The sequence below is a fragment of the Sinocyclocheilus rhinocerous genome, unplaced genomic scaffold, assembly GCF_001515625.1.
Source record: "Sinocyclocheilus rhinocerous isolate Xijiao unplaced genomic scaffold, SAMN03320098_v1.1 scaffold1821, whole genome shotgun sequence".
Classification (NCBI taxonomy): domain Eukaryota; kingdom Metazoa; phylum Chordata; class Actinopteri; order Cypriniformes; family Cyprinidae; genus Sinocyclocheilus; species Sinocyclocheilus rhinocerous.
The window spans coordinates 43,957-65,672 of NW_015636262.1; the positions used below are offsets into that span (position 1 = coordinate 43,957).

Genomic DNA, 21,716 nt, shown 5'->3' on the forward strand with positions numbered 1-21,716 from the left:
AACAACCAAAAAATGGCTGTTTCGTTGTCTGTTGAGGAAGTACAGACGTTCCTCTCGTTGATAGCAGAGGAGCGGATCCAGCGAGAGCTTGATGGGGCGACGCGGAATGAAAACGTTTTTCAGGAGTCGCGGCAGTAGAGGCGGCGCAACTATAACAACATGTGAATAATCCCGCCCACTCTAAAGCAGTACTAAACTGCAATGGAAATGCAAGCCGAGCCAAGCCATGCCGTGCCAAGCCGAGTCGTACCACTTTGCCAGTTGTGCCAAACTCTTATCACAAAGCAAAAACAAACACTCCTTTGATCCATGAACGTTTCTCTAAGTTAATGTACGCAGGTCTCACAGTCTGAAGTGTCTGTCATAGCAAATCAACACAAGCTGTTGTGAATAATTAAGCGAAGCGTCTTCTCATAGGGTAAGAACACGCAGTCTCATCATCCAAGTGGATGCTGCACACTGGCGGTGGTTGAGGAGAGACAACCCCCCCCCACATGATTATAAAGCGGTGCACAATAAAGCGCTATATAAATGCATCCATTCATGAATAATTTAATAGACACCAACGCGTCATCGATGTACAAACTGTACAAACTGTGACGTCAACACGATGTAGATTTTAAACACTGAAGATGAAAATAGAGCAAAAAAGCTTAAAATTAACCAGTTTTCTCCAACAATTTAAATTAACGGATGCTAACACTGTCTTCTATGTGCAACACAGACACCTGTGCTAAAATATCATAAAAAGTAGTCTGGGGTTTCATGACCCTTTAAGTATAAAAGTAGTGTCCTACCTTGGTTAAGGGCTAAACGGCTTCCACCAGACATGGCAGCGATTAACTGAAATTAACTTATCAAAATCTACATGAATGACTCGTTTAATGTTCATTACTGACATGTCTGAGGGTCTCATGGTGTTTCGTTCACACAATGTGCTGTTCATTGGTCACGAATAACTTAAGAGTATGCCAACATTTACTAGACTGTGGGCTAGTTTTGACTAGTTTTGTTCACTGCTGATTTGAGTGGCGACACTTCCTGTAAAAGCATTTTTAACTGGAAATGTGCACTCTGCTTTTCAGACGTATATTGAACTTTTCAATGGCTCCCGTGAACTGCCAAAATACAGACAGCACGCTACATGTCCTACCAGAGACAGTGATATATTGGATCACTGTTACACAACAATTAAGGATGCATATCACTCTGTCCCACGGGCAGCTTTGGGGCTCTCTGATCAGTTTGGTTCATCTTATACCGACCTACAGGCAGAAACTAAAATCAGCTAAACCTGTATTAAGGACTGTTAAAGGGGTCATATGACGTTGCCAAAAAGAACATTATTTTGTGTATTTGGTGTAATGCCAACTGACTGGTTGCCACCAGTTGTTACTTATAGAAAGTTAATTTATAGAAAGTATGACTTTACTTTTGTGTTACTTTTTCTCATCTGGCCTGGGCTTGATTTGTTAGTTTTAATATAAAAAGTTCTATTTTTGGCTAATGTAAAAGCCATTTCACACCAAATGTGAAATGAATACTCCTCAGGCTGAAGGAAATGTAAATTCACGTCTGTACAGTAGAGGGCGCAGCTCAAACAAACCTTTAAGCTGCACTGCTGTTATGGATTGCATGAATAATGCAAGAGTTAATAAAATGGAATTAAACAAAGGATGTTGTTTAACATTACTGCAGGTTTGGGTCATATTTTGAGTTTGCATTTCACTGTTTTTATTAGTTTTGAGGAATACTGAATCTGTTTTTGTGCCGGTGAGATGAGTAAATGCATTTTAACATTTAGTCTAGAACTACAGTAAGCATCATGTTCACACAGCGCACACAATGCCTCTGCACTCCTGGTTTCTCTCAACAGGAGAGCTGTCAATCAATACATGAGAAACAAAGTACCAGGCATTACTTCTTTGAAAAAGTACATTTAAAAAGTAATTTGTTATTTTACTAGTTACTACTTTAAAAGTAATCTGATTACATAACTCAATTTACTTGTAATGTGTTTACCCCAACACTGCTGGTTGATATGACCTGATCTCTTTGCACACATTTTGGACTGTGAACTGCATCTCTGTGAAGGCTTGGTTATCAGCTTCAAATTGCATCAGAATCTCATTTTCTGAATGAGCAACACTTGTCTGCTCAATTTCTTGACCTCTATCAGCAATATGGTTTTGTGTTCTTTGAAAGTAATTATTCAGCGTATTGTGATGCCCAACTATTAGTTTTCCCTAATTTTCATACCAACAATGATGAACTATGTAATAAAGATGGTAACCTATTGCTTATTTTGTTAAACAATATTTCAACTGCAAAATATGAAATTCTATGACAACTGGTCCATTTTGTAACTTATTCTGACCAAAAACCTATGAATCGCCATTACTGTTTGACATTTAATGCTGTTAAATCTGAAATCAATGTTACGACTAGAGATGTAACGGTATGAAAATTTCTTATGATTATAGTGACCAAGATTATCACGGTTATCAGTATTATCACGGTATTGTTAAAATGTGCTGGAAACTAACACAAATCATTTCACCAAGTTTTATATTTAAAATCAACAAATAAAATGACTTTTTGTTTGCATAAACACACACACACAAAAAATAAAATTACCAATGATGTCCGACTCCGTATTTTAAATAACATGTACGAAATGTTCAAAAACTTTGAAAAGGTTTCATAAAATGGTAAACCTCACGTTTCAGCCTTTAAATAAAGAAAAGGGTTAAGTCAAAATGAAAATGATAATTGATTAATAAATTATTATATGTATTTTATCTGCTCCATAAATAATTCTACATACCTTATCCAAATTGTTTAAATGTGTAGAATCCACATAAGCTTGTTTTTCATCAACCGGTCAAAGTTTACAGAAGGCCATGCAAATTTGGTCTGTTTTTTGTCCAGACATAAACTGCACACAAGCTGAATGTGAATATAAGTCTCTGTAAACCCACTCGCTGACAGCAGGTGGCGCTTATGGAAAAGATGAATTAGAGCTGTTTCCCGTAACCTCAGTGGACAAAGCAGTATTGCGATTAAGAACACTTCCTTTAGGCATTACATGGAGCGAAGATGAAAACAAAATGCCATCTAATCGTTTCTGAAGACAGTCAGAACCTTCAGAGGTACATTCATATAATTAATTCATTCATATATTCATTTGTATAATTCCCTTAGCACTCTTTTAAAACCTCCCAGCTTTACGCCATGTTTTCACACAAAACGAAATTACTTTTTCGTTGTTCAAATCGTGGTAATTTGTATACGGTTTTAATGATACTTAAAATATGAAAAGGTAATACAACCGTGGAGAATTTTATCATGATTTATCGTCAAACCGGTAATTGTTACATAGTTACGACAATAGATTATTTCCAAATTACCAATGTTCATAGGTATAATTAGGCGAGTTTTAGATGGTCTCTTCCTGTCTGAGTGGCTGCTTCTCGTCAAGCACAAGCTGCAGTGTGGACCGGATCTAATGCTGATGATAAGAAGTCAGGCTAAAGGGTTGAGCTCTTATGTGTGTGATGTTTCTTTTCTCTCGCAGGCTCCGCAGGGCTCGCGTCAGCGCCGACAACCGAGCGTAACCCGAGCGTGCGACGGACGGACGCAAGGCCAGCAACAAGGGTCCCACAGAGCTGATGATGTCAAGGACTGCATTGAAACCCGCTTCTGTGGAAATCGTCATCGCCAGCGTTTTCGGACAGATCTCCCCTCTCTCTGCGACTCTCTCCCGCTCCGGGCCGCGCGGGGCGTGAACGAAGCTGCGGCTCACGGACAGAAACAAACAATTATCTGCTTAGCTACAATCTGAACCTGCGGCGGACGGGACGGGGGTCTTCTGATGCAGAGCGAGAATCGGGGACAAGGCCAATGTTTCAAAACTGAGTGGGGGCTGTATCATTCATCACTTTGAAACCGATTCCAGGTTAACATTTATGGAGTAATAATGCTTTTTCTGTACTCTATCTCTCTGGCTTCTATATATAAATATATAAATGTGTGTGCGTGCCCCATTTTGCTGTCGATTAGAAAAGCGTTGCAGCTGATCTGCTCTCAAAGAGCCTCTCACTCCAGATTTTTATTTCATTTCAGATTGATTATTTTTTATTATTTAAACATCTGTTTCATAATGTTAATTGTTTTTTTCTATACGAGTTTGTTTTAACATGAGGGCTTGGCCTTTTTAAATTGTGTTTCTCGCATTCTTGCGCTTTCTCTTTCCTCTGTCCGAGTTGATGGACTAAACTGTTTGACACGTCCCAGGATGCTCTTGTGTTTTTGTTTTTTTTAGACAGGCACGTGGCAGTATGGGAGATCTCATTGAAGCAGTCGCTGTCTGAGCATCAGGAAGACATTCTTCGACCTTTAACAACCTTTATTTTTTTTAAACAAAGTTACGACGTTATCAAGTGACCAGAGAGCAATATCACTCTCCTTGTTTTATGTTTTGCCAGTCTGCACGGGTGGACTTTAATTCACAAACCGCTCCGGTGGGGTTTTCAGGCTATGGGAGCAACAGAAACGTTGTGTATTTAGTTTACAGGACTTCGACCATCTCATTTCAGAACGTTTTATTCCTCCAACACCATTTCTGTGATTTATCGTTTCCCGTTTCTCCACATTTTAGCAATTGAGAAGTCTTGTTCCTGAAGGCTTTTTATTATGTTTTGTCCTATCAGATCAAAATAGGGAGGACATTTTATGTATGATTTAGTAGCGTGTTAACCATGATGTCTGTTTAAAGAAAGCCAAAGGTAGACTCTGCAGGTGGTTTATACAAAAAATTGGGACCAAAATAAGTCCGTCTCAGTTCATTGGGTCAGTAGAACACCCTGAACGTTGAATAATTCTGAAAATATTATGGATATGTTTTTTTGTTTTTTTTTCTTCTGTGGACAGGAGTAAGGGGGCATTTTGGTCAGTCTTTCTTTAGATGTATACCTTGTGCCAAGCTGTCATTTAGTTTTGTGTTATGCCATAGTATTGCCCTAATACAGATTGTCATTGATTGATAAACAGGCTAAGACTGCTAAACCTCAGTTTTTACAGTTGATGTACAGTAAAAACAAGGCCATATTTATTGTAGCTCTGATACGTTTCATGCAGTTCTCGTTTGGCCAGCAGAGGTTCAGATGTTACCGAACTGCACAAATACACATGCCATCTAGTTCTGAGAATCAGTTAGTGTCTAACAGCCATACGAGAAGCCATTGCGATGCTGTTGCATTATTTTTCCATTACTGATGCTTTACCTTGCTCTCCGTTTTACCATGGGGTCCAGGTGTGTTTTAATGGAGCAGGGTGACCATGGAGAACCTGTTTGCCGTTTTTTCCCCTCTTTTTTGCCTTGTGGCTGCTATGTTATGGCAGTATTGTCACAGTATTTATTTGGTTCTGTGCATGACAGCTCAGACTCTGAAAGATGCTCCAGAATTTACTCCTCAATTTCCCCAGACTGGGCATATACAGGAATGCTAACTAATTTGAAAATTGTAAACAAGGGGCATTTTAACATGGAGGGATGTGCAATTCAAGCAACCAGCTTGCGCCTTTGGATGCATGCATAAATTATGTCATTCCTCTCTTTTTCTAGTGTATAGCAAATTGCATCATGCAATCTAGAAATATTACAGAACGACACAGGGACCATAATCACTTCCTAAGCTTTGAGAGGAAAAGACGAGGCCAAAGTCCTTCAGAGGGAATTCGCTCAAGTTCCCTTACATTTATTCCTAATTAGCCAACATTCCCTCAATTTGTTTTCAGTGTTAATCCCTTTCCTTGTACTTCTGTAGCCCTTCTCCAGTCTGTAAATTCGTTTCTGCTGTTTTCTTGCATCATCTTTCATGTGCCTTGGTGTCATACATATATACATCAACGAAAGATTCCCTGTTGGACATGTATGCCATTTTCTATGCTTTCTTGCGTCGGCGTTTTGTTACCAATGTTCTTATTTACAAACCAAGCCTTTTCTGTAATGTGCCTATGCTATATTGGAGGAAGTATACGTTTTAATTTAGCTTTTCATATGAAACATAATCAAGCCTGAGAATAAAGTACTTATTCAACAATGAAAAGGTGATGTTTTTCTTTTCAAGTTGGAAAATCCATGACCATTTTTTAATCTTAAATTTATTCTGCAAATAATATTTGTAAAAATCATACAAACCTAAGCGTTCACACTGGTGAATCTGTTTTGACACAAGTAATCATGATTGTATGGGTTTCTTTTACTTTCAATGACATTTAAAAAAAAAAAGAAAATGTGCCACGGTATTGATGCTCAACTACAGCATATAACTCAACCTCTCTGAGGTGCAATTATGTCAGTCATATTTTAATAAAAACAAACGGGCTCAATGAGAGCTGTGCAGTTTGCGCTTTGTACCACCATAAGTCCCCTAAAAATGGTAATTCCTCCCCAGAAGAAAAAGATAGGAAATACACATCCAAGAAAGACTTCTCCATGGACTTCAACTTGGGTCTATCACTTCACAAAGACATGGTCTGTTTTCCCCTCTATCCTATCCAAATAAGAAAAGCAGCTGGCTGGTGAAGGGGTGCATCCTGACCTTTGATAATCCACATCATGTCTTGAACAGTGGGACAGCTAGTAACTCTTGGAGAAAAAGGGAATATTCATTGGGGGAGAGTTTTTGTTTTTGCAGAGATGTTATCCAGTGCTCCTGTTAAAGTATAATATGTCATTCGTTTAAAAAAAGCCTTCAATTAAAGGCCACATGTGCTGTAATCCCATGGGCTGATATCGCTTCACATTCATTCATACATCCACTCTCCTCTTCAGTCAGACTCTGCGAAAAGAAACACAAGTATTAAACACAAAAACAACCTCATACTGGAAACAATCTAAGGGCTAATCCCATCCTCAAATAAGCTATAAAATAAATGGCTAAAATGGCAGAACATCAATCACCTTGTTTAGTATTTGTTGATATCTCGACTATTGACTTCGTGGTTTGATCCTTAGAGATTAGGCTGCTTCCTGACTGCTCCACCTTTACATCTTCATGGTCTGGATGCTGTGACGCCGGAGCAGCTTCAGTTGGGGTTGCAGATGATGATTCAGTCATCACACCTCCTGTGCTCTCAGAGTTCCTTTCCTCCAATAAAAGTGGCATCTTATTTGCAAACCACCGCCGGATTGATTCCTCACCTAACCCACTTGATGTGACAATCTCCTCCAACTTAGTCTCATCTAGTTTACCATGTTTGTCTAGGTGCTCCTTTAGGACACTAATGTTATCTTTCTGGAAGTCTTCCTCATCTACCATGGTCTGGTAACTCTCAAGCCACTTGAGCTGGCCGTTCTTCAGGACATAGCGGCAATCTCCAAACCAACGTACCACCTCTGGTCGCGGTAGGCCCGTTTTAGTTATCAGCTCATTGTACTGGGGACTACTGGGCCAGTGGGTGCGTGCAAAGACTTGCTTCAGCAGGTGGAGCTGTTCGGGCGTCTTCTTACCTCGGTATGGGGAGGTCTGAGGAACAGTTGTCTGAGAGATAGATTGTGCCACCTTGGTAGCCTCATTCAGTTGACTGCCCTCGGGTTCACCTTTTCCATTAGATTCAGTAACTTTCAGCATTTTGAGATTGATTTTGATAGGGTTAACTTTCGGCTCAGTACCGGTCTCATCCTTCTGTTGCTCCTCTTTGTCTTGTGTTTCCTTGCAGGAATCTTCAGCTTCATGTATCTCCTCACTGCCGTTTTTTTCCTTGTTTATTCGATGCTCCTCTGCTTCTCCCACCAGATCATCATCTTCCCTTTCTGCCCTCTCAGCTTCCTCTTTCTTCTTCTCTGCTGCTACCCTCCTCCGTCGCTCAGCAAACCAACCGTGGATCTCACGGCGAGTCATCTTTGTTTCTACTCTTAACCGGTCAACTTCTTCACTAGGTGGATCTGGGTCCTGTGCAAAGCTGGCCTCCAAAGCACGAACCTGGTGGGGCTCTCGCTCTTTGTACCGTATCGCTGTGAAATCTGGCGATGGGGGGCGTGGAGGACGCCGTGTTGGAGTTGGCGGGGATGATGTCTGTGAGGGGCTGAGAGGTGACTGCTGGGGAGTTTTGGGCCTCTCTGGGGGTTTACTGTTTTCGGACAGGTCCACAGCAGCAAGAGTCTCCAGTTGGGAAAGGCTACCACTAGTAACAGTTTGACCTCCGCCACTTGACCTTGAACCCTTCAGATTCCGGAAGTGGTAGCGGCGGTCGCTGAACCATTTCCGCACTTCACGTACAGACAGACCAGTTAGGCTTATAAGTCGGTCTACTTCCTCTTGATTAGGAAACTGGCTAACAAGGAAGCTCTCCTTTAAGGCTGCCAGCTGTTCCTGTGACTTCTTGGTTTTGTTAAAGCTGGGGTCCAGGAAGTTAGTGGTGGAGAATATACGAGAGTTCATAGAGATAGGGGAGTCTGATTTACTTGGTACGGCACTATCTGTTGTAGTCGTAGATGCAGAGGTCGTGGCTGGAGTGGTACTGGCAGCTGAAACAATGTCCTTGCTGTTAATGTTGCTTTTAGCCTCAGAATTGCCTTTACCCTCACTTTTCACAATGCTACCATTGCTTTGAATGCAAGTGGCATTAGTACCCGGTGTATTGACCTTAACTTTACTGTTGCTATTTGACTTAGCAGGGCTGCAGCTACCAATACTGATTACACTAGCCTGGCTACATAAGCTGCTAGTACTACTAATACTGCTTGAACCGCTGCTAGTACTAGCATTGCTGCTGCTGCTGCTACTACTGCAATTTCCACTACTGCTGCTACCAACAGTGCCTAAAACCATGCTGATTCCTTTATCGGCTACCAGGGCTGCGGTGGGTCTGGCCTGCATAGTAGGCTTTGCAGCAGCCTGAGGTTTAGGTGTTACGGCTAATGCAACAGGGGCACTGCTGACCTGAATTCCATTAGCCATCATTGGCTGGGTGACAATAACCCCTCCTTGCCCAACAAGTCTACCTTGTAAGATATGAGGGATGCCGGTTGTGCCCAGAACTGTGATAGTTGGTTGAGTAGTGGTGTGGTGGGTCTGACGTTGATGTTGGCCGTTTGAAGGTGCTGCCTGTATGATTGTATTGAACATTTTTCTGCGGGCATCTTCTATTTCTTCTGGAGACCAGCTGATTCCTTGTTTCAGCCTTTGTGCTGTGAACCAGATCTTGATCTGCTCCTCGGGATACTTGGTGACTACAGTAAGGTAGCAAAGCTCAGCCTTGGTTGGATAAGGGAACTTGCTAAAGGATGTCTTTAAGAAACTGCTATTATCCATAAATGCATTGTAAGTAGGAATGCTGCTCATGGGGATCATTACTTTTGGAAGATTCCTAGTACTTGATGAGGATGCCGAAGAGGAGTGGGATGAGGAGACAGTGATTGGAGCAGATTGTTGATTGAGACTTCTGTTCTGCACAACGGATACGACTTGTGTAACAGCTGTCTTCAGCATGGGCAAAGCCCCAGAGCCATTCACAATCTGTATGGCCGATGGCAAGGCAACTTTGCTGGCTGCTCCATTGTGTACAATAGTGGGCACATGAGTGACTGTAACTGCAGGAGAGTCACTTTTCTCCACCACTTTGGTAATAACTGGGGGAGGGTCATCAGTTGCAGGGTGGGAAACTACAATCCTTTTGGGTTCTGATTTACCCTTCAGCATTTTCATGATTGGTGTCTTAGTGATGGATATCTCAGATTCTTTAGAGCTAGTGCTTTCACAAGGTTCCACGCAAAGACTCTGCTCTACTATGATTCTATTGTCCTTCTTTTTGAGCTGAAGTGTGGTTTTTATTGTACTCGGATGGACACGGGCATTGTGCAGTGCCAAGCCCTCAAATTTTGCTGCACTAATCCCGCAATCCACACAAAGGAAACAAGGGTCAATGCGGAAATCTAGGTGTCCAATGTAGACATGATCAAGGAAAAGATTTAGGTCCTGGGTCTCAAAGTTACATGGCCTACAAGTGTAAATACCGCCATCTTTATGGGTACCACCTGCTTCTTGCCCAGAGGACTCATCTAAACTTTGACTGCTTTTTCCACTTGCTTCCTCTGTAACGGAAAAGCCAATGTCCTTGGTTGAAAGGGACAGTCTGTCCCGCTCAAAGTCATCCTGCAGATGCATGGCTTTTACAGGAATCATGCATGGAACGGTCGACTTCCTCTTGCTAGCCATGGTTCTGTCTACTTAGTCTCCAGTGAGAGTCCTGATTAATTATGATGGTTATCCACTCTTATTGAACATCCACTGAGAACTTTTTGATGGACATTATCATCAGTTCATTATAAGTTTTTAATGTCCTTAATGGTTTCAGGCATCAGAGCGTCTGTAAAGAAAAAAACAACAGCTTTTAAGAACCACAGAAGTCAACCTCAATTTATACTAAAATAACAAAAAAACTGCCTATTGACCTTCTATCTTTAAATGTCTTTTCACTTACAGTACAAAAGAGAAGAGCTGCTTTTATGTCTGTCTCTGATGACTGAGCTACTTTCAAAGAAGCTTTTACAGCCTTTCATTCTGTTTACGGAGCGTCCTTACACCCCATCCCCTCTCGGAAAAAGTTTAACTTTTGTTGTTTTAAGTGAATGACATACTATCAATCAAACCCGATGGATTTTTTCATACCACAAATGTGAGAAAACATACATTTCAATATGCACACATCCTAATGTTCAACAGTGTATTCACTAAACAACAACAACACAGGAAAAAAAGCACTGGAGTTCATTTCTGATTCAAATGACTGTGACTGCCAAGGCCTACTAGAAATATAGGTCACTTTCAATTCACTAATCTTAGACTGCAGCAAGCAAACATACCCAGGAACAGGGCAGCACAGTTTCTTAGCTGCAAGTTAACCCTCCAAATTATAGGGATTTGGGGCCACAAAAGGCAAAACATATGACAAGAAAGGACCACAACGATGACAACAAGAACATGTTTCCAATAAGAGAATACTGTATGACAAATAACCAAGCTGAAAAGAGCAGTACAACTTTCTCCAATTCTACCACGTCACAAGGGGACACAGGAAAGGTTTGGTCTGATAACATGGTCTAGTTAGCCCCTGCTGGTAGATGCTGTAATTACACCACCAGGATCCTAAAGTATTATTCTCCAGATGGCCATTATATAGCAATCATATATTCTGACTACATCAAAATTTTGCAAGTCATATAGACCTATTTGGAGTAGACATCACAGTTACATCACTTTCAGCTGCGTGCGCATTGTGGTAGCAGAAAAACACTGGTAACAAGTGGAGGGAAATGGGTAAAACCCATGGAATAAGAGAAAAAATGTATTGTTGTGCCTTTGGATGTCAGAATCAGAATGCAAATCATTTGTATAGAATACTGTCATCAAATATGCCATTTGAAACTAAACGCAAAAAAAACAGACAGACTATGGATAAAAACTGCTATGATTACTCTACTTTTAAAGCATAAATTTGATTTACAAAGGTTTTATAGGTCTACATAATATTCACAGATGCTGTTCATAGGGGACATATTGTATTAGCCCTAAAGTTACAGCATGAAATACTATTTAAACCTAAAATATTTGACATAACATTTACCTATTTTTATCTCACAATTCTGACTTTTTTTCCCCCCTAGCAAATACAAGTTTAAATATCCTAGTTCGGACTTTAAAACTCAACAATAGTGAGTTTGTCAATTATGAGGAAAAAAGCCAGAAGTGTGAGATACAAACTCATAATTCTGATCCGAGGGGAAAAGGGAGAATGGCGAGTTGATTTTTCTTATCAGAATTGTGAGATATAATCTCACACTTCTAAGAGATTAATTGCGATAATAAAGTCAGACATTTGAAATGTATACTCAAATTTACCTTTTTTTATTCTTTTATTCCATGGCTTCCATAGACTGCTACTTGAAAACTGTCATTTTCTACCAACAGATATGCTCCGCCCACAAAAAAAACAAAAAACGTCATTACTGTTTGCAAACTCCGAATTGGTCTATATAAATCACTATTACTTTGTTATGGTTTAGAAGATGTTTTTCCAGCGCCCCACTTTTGGAGGGCTCTTAAAGATGTGAAATAGACTACTTTTTCTCATTTTCTCTGTCAACTGCTGTTGATTTTATGAGCTGTACATGTTCTTCTGGTAGCATGATTTTCCTGCAGCTTCAGAGTGATTAGTCACTGCATTTATGGCTCAGATTAGGGTTGTGCCGATAGATGATAGTATCGTGTATCGACGATAGTCAGAGATATCGCCTAGGGCTGATGCCTTTGACGATATCAAGACAATTATTATTATTATTATTAGGCTAGTATTATTATCTAATTAATATTAGGGCTTATTTGTCCAATCATATTACTTTTTATAGTGTTGAGCGTTATAACCAATTACGATTACGTTGAGTTTATGAACGCAATGGCCAATCAGAGGCATGCAAATGAGTCATCACTGAAACTGAGTTTTGTTGTTTATTGCACAAGCGCGCTGACTGAATTCAGCTCTCTCGTGAAATTCTCTAATCATAAACAACAAAGTGCAGATGTACGTGCGATGTAAGTATAAGAGATAGCTTCACTGATTATAACGGGACTGTTTTTTAAAGTGCATATACTTGCCCTAGACTGAAGTCAGTGATGATGTTCTTTGGTAATGTAAATGTTCTTTGCTCGTTTTCTGTAGCTGCTGTTTGAATAACTAAGGAAATGTAAACATTATAATTAGTAACATACAATGTTTTTATTAAATTGTGATCAAGTTAAATACAAATTCAGTCATATTAAAAATATTTTATGACATGACATCCATATGCTACTTGACTGAAAATATATAATGTGCAGTTAATAGATTACACTAACATTAGGCTGCTTTTAGCCATACCCTGGCCTGGAGTTGGTTCACTCTCCAGCTATGAAACTAAGTAAGTTCATAATTAAATAAATTGGCACGATAATATCGTGTATCGGCGATCTGACGATAGGACGATATGGCTATGGAGCATATCGCCAAACACTAGCTCAGATGATTGCCTCAAAATGTTCTGTGAGCCTAGAAGCAAAGATGGCATATTTTAAATGATGTGCTTGTTAGGGGGGCTTCACCCTTGCAAATGGCACCCTTAAGGCGCTTTCACACGGAGTGCGAAACGAATAATCGCCTTCTGCCTGAACGCTAGGTGGTGCCGACCAGCAATGCATTTTTCCTCATGTAGCCCATGTATCTCGTATATGGCTTTTACATCGTCCACTGCTCAATATACAGCATTACATTAAGATAAATAACTTTTGGTTCTTCGTCAGAAACACAAACTATCCATAATGCTTACAAGAAAATATAATTAGAGGTACAATTATCATCAAGCTACATTTCAAAATGTATGTAATTAATGTTTTTGCTCAAACCCCACTTTAAACCATCATCGAGTGCTTGTAATAACTTCTAAAATGGATTTTGATTCTATAGACATGCACTCTTTGTATGTTATAATGGACTGAACGCAACCTGCTTGTCATTTGTCATAAACATCCTTTATTGTTATAAAAATACCATAACCTGCATGAAAACATATACAGAAAATATATTGTATGAATATAAATATAGACACCAACGACAACAACATCTCGACATCCACATTCTTTGTATGTTGGTTGAAAGTCCTCTACTTCGGTGTTTTTACGCTCGTGCTCAATACAGTCTTCTGAGCTTTTAGCGCCACCGCGTCGACCTTTTGAGTAACAGCAGTTGCTCTGGCCACGTGATGTAATGCTCAAATCTTATTGGACGGCCCGTGTTTTCACTTTGCGTAACTGAAAAGATTCGTCGGACTGGTTCGAAAAAAAAAAAAAAACTTTAGCATTTTCGGTGCGCGAATGTTTGCAGTCTGTGTGGAAGCATCCATAGAAATCTATTGTTTCATTCCAGCGCGTCCGATATTCATTTCGCTTTTTTGCGCTCAGTGTGGAAAGGCCTTTACACTGCCTCAATATCCTCTTTATCCCAGAAAATGGAAATGCCCTTCATTGCAGCTTGCTGCGGCGTTGGGGGCATGGCCCTGCCAATGCTGCTGGGTCACATAACCAACACAAAAGGGTTGCGTGGTAGGCGGGCCTGACATCCATCACGCTGGTCAGACCCTGAGGACGAGAAGACGAGTGGGGGTTGGGCCCTTAAGTTTGGGCCGAGGTGCGAGCATGTGTGTGTGTGCACATGTGTTGGGGGCCATTAACTGTCGCAGGATGTGTGAGGTGAGGTGTTTCAGCAAGGAATTTTTTGCCTTGATACCAATTCCCCCATCCCTACCCCCCTCACACACACCCTTTTCCACCCTCATCCAACAATCACAGAGCCGTTACCCCCCACATCTCCTCCTCCTCCTTCTCTCTGGCTCACTCCAAAGCTCTGGAATGTTCCACCAAGAGCTGTTTAGCGAGTGGTCAACCCAGGAGCCAAGCTGCCATTTGCGTCGAGCGTTAAGCTATGAACAAAACTATGGACTGTCTGCCAATTTGTTTGCTTAAAAATTAGCAAACGCTTTAAATCTACAATGTTAGAAAATGTTCAAGATTGGGCGGACCATATGTAAAAATTACGAATTCGTAATTTAAAAACATCCATTGATGAACCACTATATTGACACGCCAAAAAACACTGAAGGATTAGTCCTGGATCACTTGTTTGGCAATACTTAAGTGCAATGTTTACACTAAAAGGTACAAATAAATGAGTGTTCACCATATCAAAATCTTGAGGCCTATACAGTCAGACACACCGGAAAAAATATTTTGTATTTTTGTCTTGTTTTCTAGTATAAATATCTAAACATTCTTGAATCAAGATGACTCAAGATAGTCTTTAAGTCTTGTATTCTAATATATATTTTCCAGGATGGGACAAATATGAAACCGCAAAAATGGAAGAGTCAACAAATGTACAAGTGTAAACTTTTGCAAATATATCATATAGGCTAAAACATGACAACTACACACATATATACACCTATATAGCGCCTATATATACACACAGTAGTCAACATTTGAAATGGATCAAAACCTTTCATCAAAGTTGTCCTAAAGCCTAAAACCAAAATGTGTTCATGTCTTAGGACACCTTTGTTGAACTTTTTTGATCCACTTCAAATGTTGACTACTAGTTAGTTAGTTTTTGCTCAAAACAAGCAAAAATGTCTGCCAATGGGGTAAGAAAAATAATCTTAATTCAAAGGCTAAAGATTATTTTTCTTGCACCATTGGCAGATATTTTTGCTTGTTTTGAGCAAAAACACAATATTTTGATCATTTTTTATCAAAGTTATTTTACTTGTCAAATAAATGCATCCTGATTCAATAATTTTTTGATATTTAAACTAGGAAACAAGACAAAAATACTAAGTAAGAAAATCATTTTTTGCAGTGCAGCCATCTAACAGAATATCTTTGTCTCTCTGGAGAACATGTAAATAAACAATGACACAATAGTGACTAAACTGATCTATTCTGAACCACGTGGGTGTGTTATAAGAACGTGACCGGTAAACACGATAAACATGGCTAATGTGTAGTTGGGGTTAAAATCTGTTCTCTATCCGTTACGTTTGCTTTGGCGAAAACACAGTCCCCTCCCCCATTCCCTCGCTCTCCCTCAACAAGTTCAGCCCAGTCCGCAGGGAGACGGGTCGTCAGCACCACTGGTGTGTTACTGTCCCCATGGCAACAACCCCCACTACACACTACTCTGTTTCATGAACACACACCGAATTAACGCACTGACGCACTCATTCGCTCAGTGGTCAGCCGGGTTCCTAGCTCGCCCTGGCTTGTTTTTTCCGGACGCTGCGAGTGGCGAGAGCAGTCCCTGATCCTGTTTCACTGTGTTTAATAGGTGCGGTTGTTCTCACTCATTGTCAACAGCATGGCGTCCCCTCACTCCCTTGTCAAAGCCACCAATGCATGTTGGTGCGAAAACGTGTTTCTTAGTCGCAACATTACCACGCATTTAGGGCTGGGCGATTTTTCCGATTTTATCGATTAATTCGAATTTAACGTTTTGCCATGATTTTATTTTTTATAAATCAAGGAATCACGATTTTGAATAGGAAAATTACCAAACGTTAGAATTGGACACAATATGCCAATGATAACAGTTAAGAGAAACAAATAATGATCTGTGATTAACGGCTCACGTGTGACGCGCTCTGTGGAGGACCATAAGTAGAATATATCGCTAGTACCATTCACAGAGAATGTTTTCTCTGTGAACACTTTTGTTTTGACAAAGATGCGACGTAGGCAGCGGAATAGAAAACAATGCAAAAAAAGTTGAACTTTTTTTAGCTCGAGTGCCGCGTTTTTAGACTGACATTTCATGCAAGAGAAGCGAGCGCAGCGCATCCATGTCTACATAGAAAAAACTATGCAGCGCTATCAAAAGCGCTATCAAAAAAAAAAAACTAAAGTACTACTACTGTATGTCTGATATTTCATGTTTGCATCATGGTGACAGGCTGAAAGCTGCTGTTGTTTTTACTGAACATGTATAGTTAATAATAGTCTACTGCTGTTATATCTTCAGTGATTTTGAATTATCTTGACTTTTGAGAATTTTTTAAAAAGCATTTTACTTGTATTTTTTGTGAACGTAAGTTTGTTCAAGATGTAGTTGTAGTTCATGCATCTTTTCTGCAAAGATATTTAACAAGTGATTTGTTTAACATTTTAATCATGTTAACTTCATGTGCGGTGCACTTGGAATCAATTTTTCGGTCACACTTTATTTTAAGTTCCAATTCTCGCCATTAACTACGACTTTTGCCTTAAACTCCTAATTTGCTGCTTATTAATAGTTAGTAAGGTAGCTGTTAAGTTCAGGTATTGGGTAGGATTAGGGATGTAGAATCTGGTCATGCAGAATATGTGCTTTATAAGCACTAATAAACAGCCAATATGTTAATAATAGTCATGCTAGTAAACAACTAGTTAATAGTGAGAATTGGTCCCTATACTAAAGTGTTACCGAATTTTCTTTAACTAGAGGGTAATAAAGAAAATGTTGCTTGAATCGTGTTCAAGTTGACTAGTTTAAAATCAAGAATCGGTCAAACGTTCTGAAAATATCAGATTTAATTTTTTTGCCATATCGCCCAGCCCTACATGCATTATTTTAAAATGTTCCCAGACAGAAACGTAGTAAGGACATCGGTAAAACAGTCCATGTGACATCAGTGGCTCAACTTCAATTTTGTGAAGCTACGAGAATACTTTTTGTGCGCAAAGAAAACAAAAATGACGACTTTATTCAACAATTCTTCTCCCCCGAGTTACGTCTTCTGACATTTTGGAGAGTATCACAACGCATACGCACGCTTTACTTTAAGCGTAAACAGCGCTGAATACGCTGATTACGTTCATGCGCGCGCTTTCCCCTCCAAACGTAAACAACGCCGATTACGTTCTTGGGTACTCTCCAAAATGGCAGAGGACGTAACTCGGGGGGAGAAGAATTGTTAAATAAATTGTTTGTTTGTTTTGCGCACAAAAAGTATTCTCGTAGCTTCGCAAAACTGAAGTTGAGCCACTGATGTCACATGGACTGTTTTAACAATGTCCTTGCTACGTTTCTGGACTTGGGAACATTTCAGTTGTATTGCTGTCTATGGGAGGGTCAGAAAGCTCTCAGATTCCATCAAAAAATATCTTAATTTGTGTTTCGAAGATGAACGAAGGTCTTACGGGTTTGGAACGACATGAGGGTGAGTAATTCATGACAATTAATGACAGAATTTTCATTTTGGGGTGAACTAATCCTTTAAATTGGTAAGAAAAGTCAAATCTAAGGTAAAGTGTAAAGTTTTCACAAAAGTTTATCCAATTTAGGTTTGTTTTTTGTTTTTTTTATATTGACAATATGCTTTGAAAATAAGACCCCTTCATCAAATAGGCCAATGGCGTAGGTTGTTTTATGCATTGCTTTTTGATGTGTATTGCTCGGTTATTATTATTGCAAATGCAACTTTAACTGTGTAAAATACAGCATAAGTTCAAAAGCACCAAAGAACATGTGGCTTTCTCAATGCAGTGTGGCACAGATTCGATGTCACCAGCACTTAAGGTGTTAAGGCTCAGTTAAAAATGGGGGGAAAAATGGCGGCACACCACACGCTCTGCTGTCCAACATAAAATGGCTGACTTCACAGTCTCCTAACCAGCGAGGCAGTGCAACGCTAGAACGCACAGCCCTTGTCCTGATTTCAGACTCCTTCGCGCTCAGGACCAAGCCAAGGGAACGTTTCCAGGTTTTGTTAGGGGATAGATTTGCAATAATCCCACCTGGAAGAGGGTAAGGAAAGTAAAACCAGGAAGACACACTAACAGAACCATTAACTGGGTATAAAATCCCTGATTTACGGGTTTGTTTCCATCTTGATTTAGTGATCGCTGATGATCTAGGGTTTTATCTCTTTCTACAGTCGTAAAAAATCATAATAGCGTTAAAACAAAACAAACCACAGAGAGAGGTTAAACACAATCAAATATTTTCATTTGACTGTCCTTCCTAACACACAGACCTGTTTTCAAGGTAACAGCTCTGATCGTCATTTTGAGATGTAGAAGAGCATCGACTGTGACCTTTTACTGAGGAGGTAAAGAAGGTAAATCTGTTACTGTTTCCTCGAGTCAAACACCATGGCCTGCATGTTCACCTCAGACAGCCTTGAGCTTCAGTGTTGATGAAACAAGATTTTATTCAATGGTTATGCTTTTCACTCTTTACTACTAAACTTTAATGACTGAAAACAAACACCTTTAAGTGTGGATGATCATTCATAAATTTTACACGAAGTTGAATTGAGATACTGATAGTTGATGCTATAGTGCAGGGCAGCCAATGGGGAAAAAATTATGAATAATACAGTTGAATAATAGCAAATAAGATCTGTTACAAATGGCAGATTTAAATAAACACTTGTTAAATATTAAATAAACATTACATGGAAAAAAAACAAACAAAAAACAGATTTAACATTAACAACACTACACATGGGAAAACTAAAAAGTTTAGTTTATTGGTCAATCTGGGCTGTGTTTCCCAAAAGCATCGGAAGCTTAAATTGATCGTAGCTCCATTGGAATAATACGCTTACGATGCTTTTGGAAAACGCAGCCCTGGCCGATGCTATAATCTCAATCTGACCACATATATATACGCCAGTGGGGGGAAAAATATGCATAATGCAGCTGAATGATAGCAAATAAAATCTATTAAAAATGGCAAATTGAAATAAACACTGGTAAAATGTTAAATAAACATTACTTTACATGAAAAGATCTAAACAGATTTATCATTAACAACACTACTGGTAGATTGTCAAGATCTGACACATGGGGAAACAAAAAAATTGTGTTTATCGGTCAATCTGGCCGTTGCTATAATCTCAAACTGACCACATATCGCTCTTGCTGATATAAGAAAAGGACTAGATGCATCCACTGCCAGCAATGCATTATGAGCTGTGATTATAAATAAACACTAGTGAACACTGACTGGATGGACAGTCTGGGAATATGCATGAATACATAACCAACCCACTGATCTACAACATAAATTAACTTCAAGATGAAACTATTTATGTGAAGGTGTCAGTGATCTCTGCACTAGTAACTCGCGTGCGCCATCATTCTAAACCAACTTTCATTTCTATGAATACTAGTGTTATGAAATATGATCAGATATTAAAAACCACAGACTACATCTCCACCCCTGCTTCCTGTCGCCATTGCGCACACACTCCCTCACTCAGAGAGCAGCGGTCCGTCACTTTTACTGTAAGAGTGCAGAATATCTGCTGTAATGATGGATTGAGACCTCGACGTGTAACAAGAAAAGTCAAACACAGACACAAACTCACCGCCAAATCCCGCGCCGCTTCAGCTGCCACACACTCAGTAAACACGACTCAAGCCAGCTAGTGCTGGAGGATACAGGGATGAGTGCAACACAAAGGCCCTTCACTCTTGTTTATGTCCAGTCGAGTGAGTGTGCGTGCGTGCGCGTGTGTTAAACAGTGTGTGCGTCACCAGCAGGAGGGTCATGTGACCGGCGGCATCCGACGCCCTGACGATCGGCTCGAGAATAATATACTGATGATAGTGAGTAATTAATAAGCAGATACGCAAAGATAACGACCTGCTGCACTCGTCGTCACGAATGAAAACCACTCCTGCTCGAAGCAAACTGAAAAACACGAGTCTGAAAAAGTTTCCGCGAAGTTAAATTACTAGAGCAATTAAGCTGGAGTAATTTGTGTACCCACAATGTTTCTGTGGTTAAAGCTTTGCTGCAAGTGCAAGCAAGGCCAAGAGGAAGCATGCATGCTGCACAAATAAGAGGTGTAATGAGAGGCTTTTGCAAAGAATCCCTAGCGAGAGCACTCTCTTAAATATTAATAATGAATATGATTTTTATATAATAACATATGATTTATATTTATCGTCATGTATATATGACTCTTTATACTGTGCATGAACGATAGCATGCGTGCTATTGTGAAAACAGCTTTGTTTGTCTATATTACTGACTTTTATATTTTCACTGTAATAAAGCAAATGATATAAAACGTGAAAAGTTTGCATTTATCCATTCAGCATTTGACTTTTTTTTTTTAAATATAAAAAAATATTTGCTTTGTATTAAGTTGACATCGTTTTTCTACAACAGTGGTGTAATGTTTAACAGTGGTGTTAATTTAATTCAAATGTGTTTATTAAGTGCACTTCACTGTAAATATATATATACTTTTAAACCAAAACTGGGGCTGTCAGACATTCAAATAATGGCGATTTAATAATAATCGTTAATAATAAGTGTTTAGAAAGGTTTGCAATCAGTATTTAGAAAGCAGAAGGACACATTCTCTACTATATGTTTTGAATTTATTTTTTATTTTGTTTTATAGCTTGCCTAGAAAACCCCAAATTGAATTACCCCAAGTCAACCACCCAACACTGACAGCAACATAAAGGCAGTCAAAATAAAATGCATTTTTCTAAAATTCTGTCAAACTCATACCAAATATTTAAAATTCGCTTATTTCACAAAATTAAAGAAATGCATTTTAAAATTTTAAGTGGGATATATCCATCCAGTGAATATTTATGACTAAGATTTTGGATTTGACTCTAATAAATGTATATTTTGTGATGATATTGAAACCGCGGAACATATAATCATACAAACATACAAAACATATAAACATACAAAACCGCGGTCTGATAATCATGACTGGCTTTACCCAAAGGAACCTCAGCTTAGAAATTTCACTGTGAAGGACATTATCTTTGCACTTGTGATGAACAATAACAAAGATGACTTCCTTCTTAAAGGGGTCATATGATGCGATTTCAATTGTTCCTTTCTCTTTGGAGTGTTACAAGCTCTTGGTGCATAAAGAAGATCTGTAAAGTTGCAAAGACTAAAGTCTCAAATCCAAAGAGATATTCTTTATAAAAGTTAAGAGTTAGCCACACCTACCTAAAACGGCTCGTTCTAACACACCCCCACATATCTACCTCACTATGTGGAAATATTAGCATAATGCCGCCCAAACGTGCACGCAAAGAAAGAAGGCGTGGTTTCAGAAACAGCAGTAGTGTTGATGCAGCCATGTCAGGGAGACGCTGTGT

General features: G+C 39.4%; 2 protein-coding genes across 2 annotated transcripts in view; one reads left to right on the forward strand and one right to left on the reverse strand.

Annotated features, from left to right (window-relative positions):
* The window catches only part of LOC107747732 (1-phosphatidylinositol 4,5-bisphosphate phosphodiesterase gamma-1-like), a 45,108-nt gene extending 38,998 nt beyond the window's left edge, over nt 1-6,110 (forward strand). The window contains exon 16 of the mRNA XM_016562323.1: nt 3,578-6,110. Coding sequence (XP_016417809.1) covers nt 3,578-3,617 — 40 coding nt within the window. The 3' untranslated portion in view covers nt 3,618-6,110. The remainder of the gene's footprint in view (nt 1-3,577) is intronic.
* LOC107747727 (zinc fingers and homeoboxes protein 3-like) lies at nt 5,624-20,063 on the reverse strand. Its single transcript, XM_016562318.1, has 3 exons — nt 19,943-20,063; nt 6,968-10,374; nt 5,624-6,845 (listed from the first exon to the last, which is right to left on the reverse strand). The coding sequence occupies exons 2-3, from the start codon at nt 10,221-10,223 to the stop codon at nt 6,835-6,837; spliced, it is 3,267 nt and encodes a 1,088-aa protein (XP_016417804.1). The 5' UTR covers nt 10,224-10,374; nt 19,943-20,063; the 3' UTR covers nt 5,624-6,834.
* Nucleotides 20,064-21,716: the final 1,653 nt, after the last annotated feature.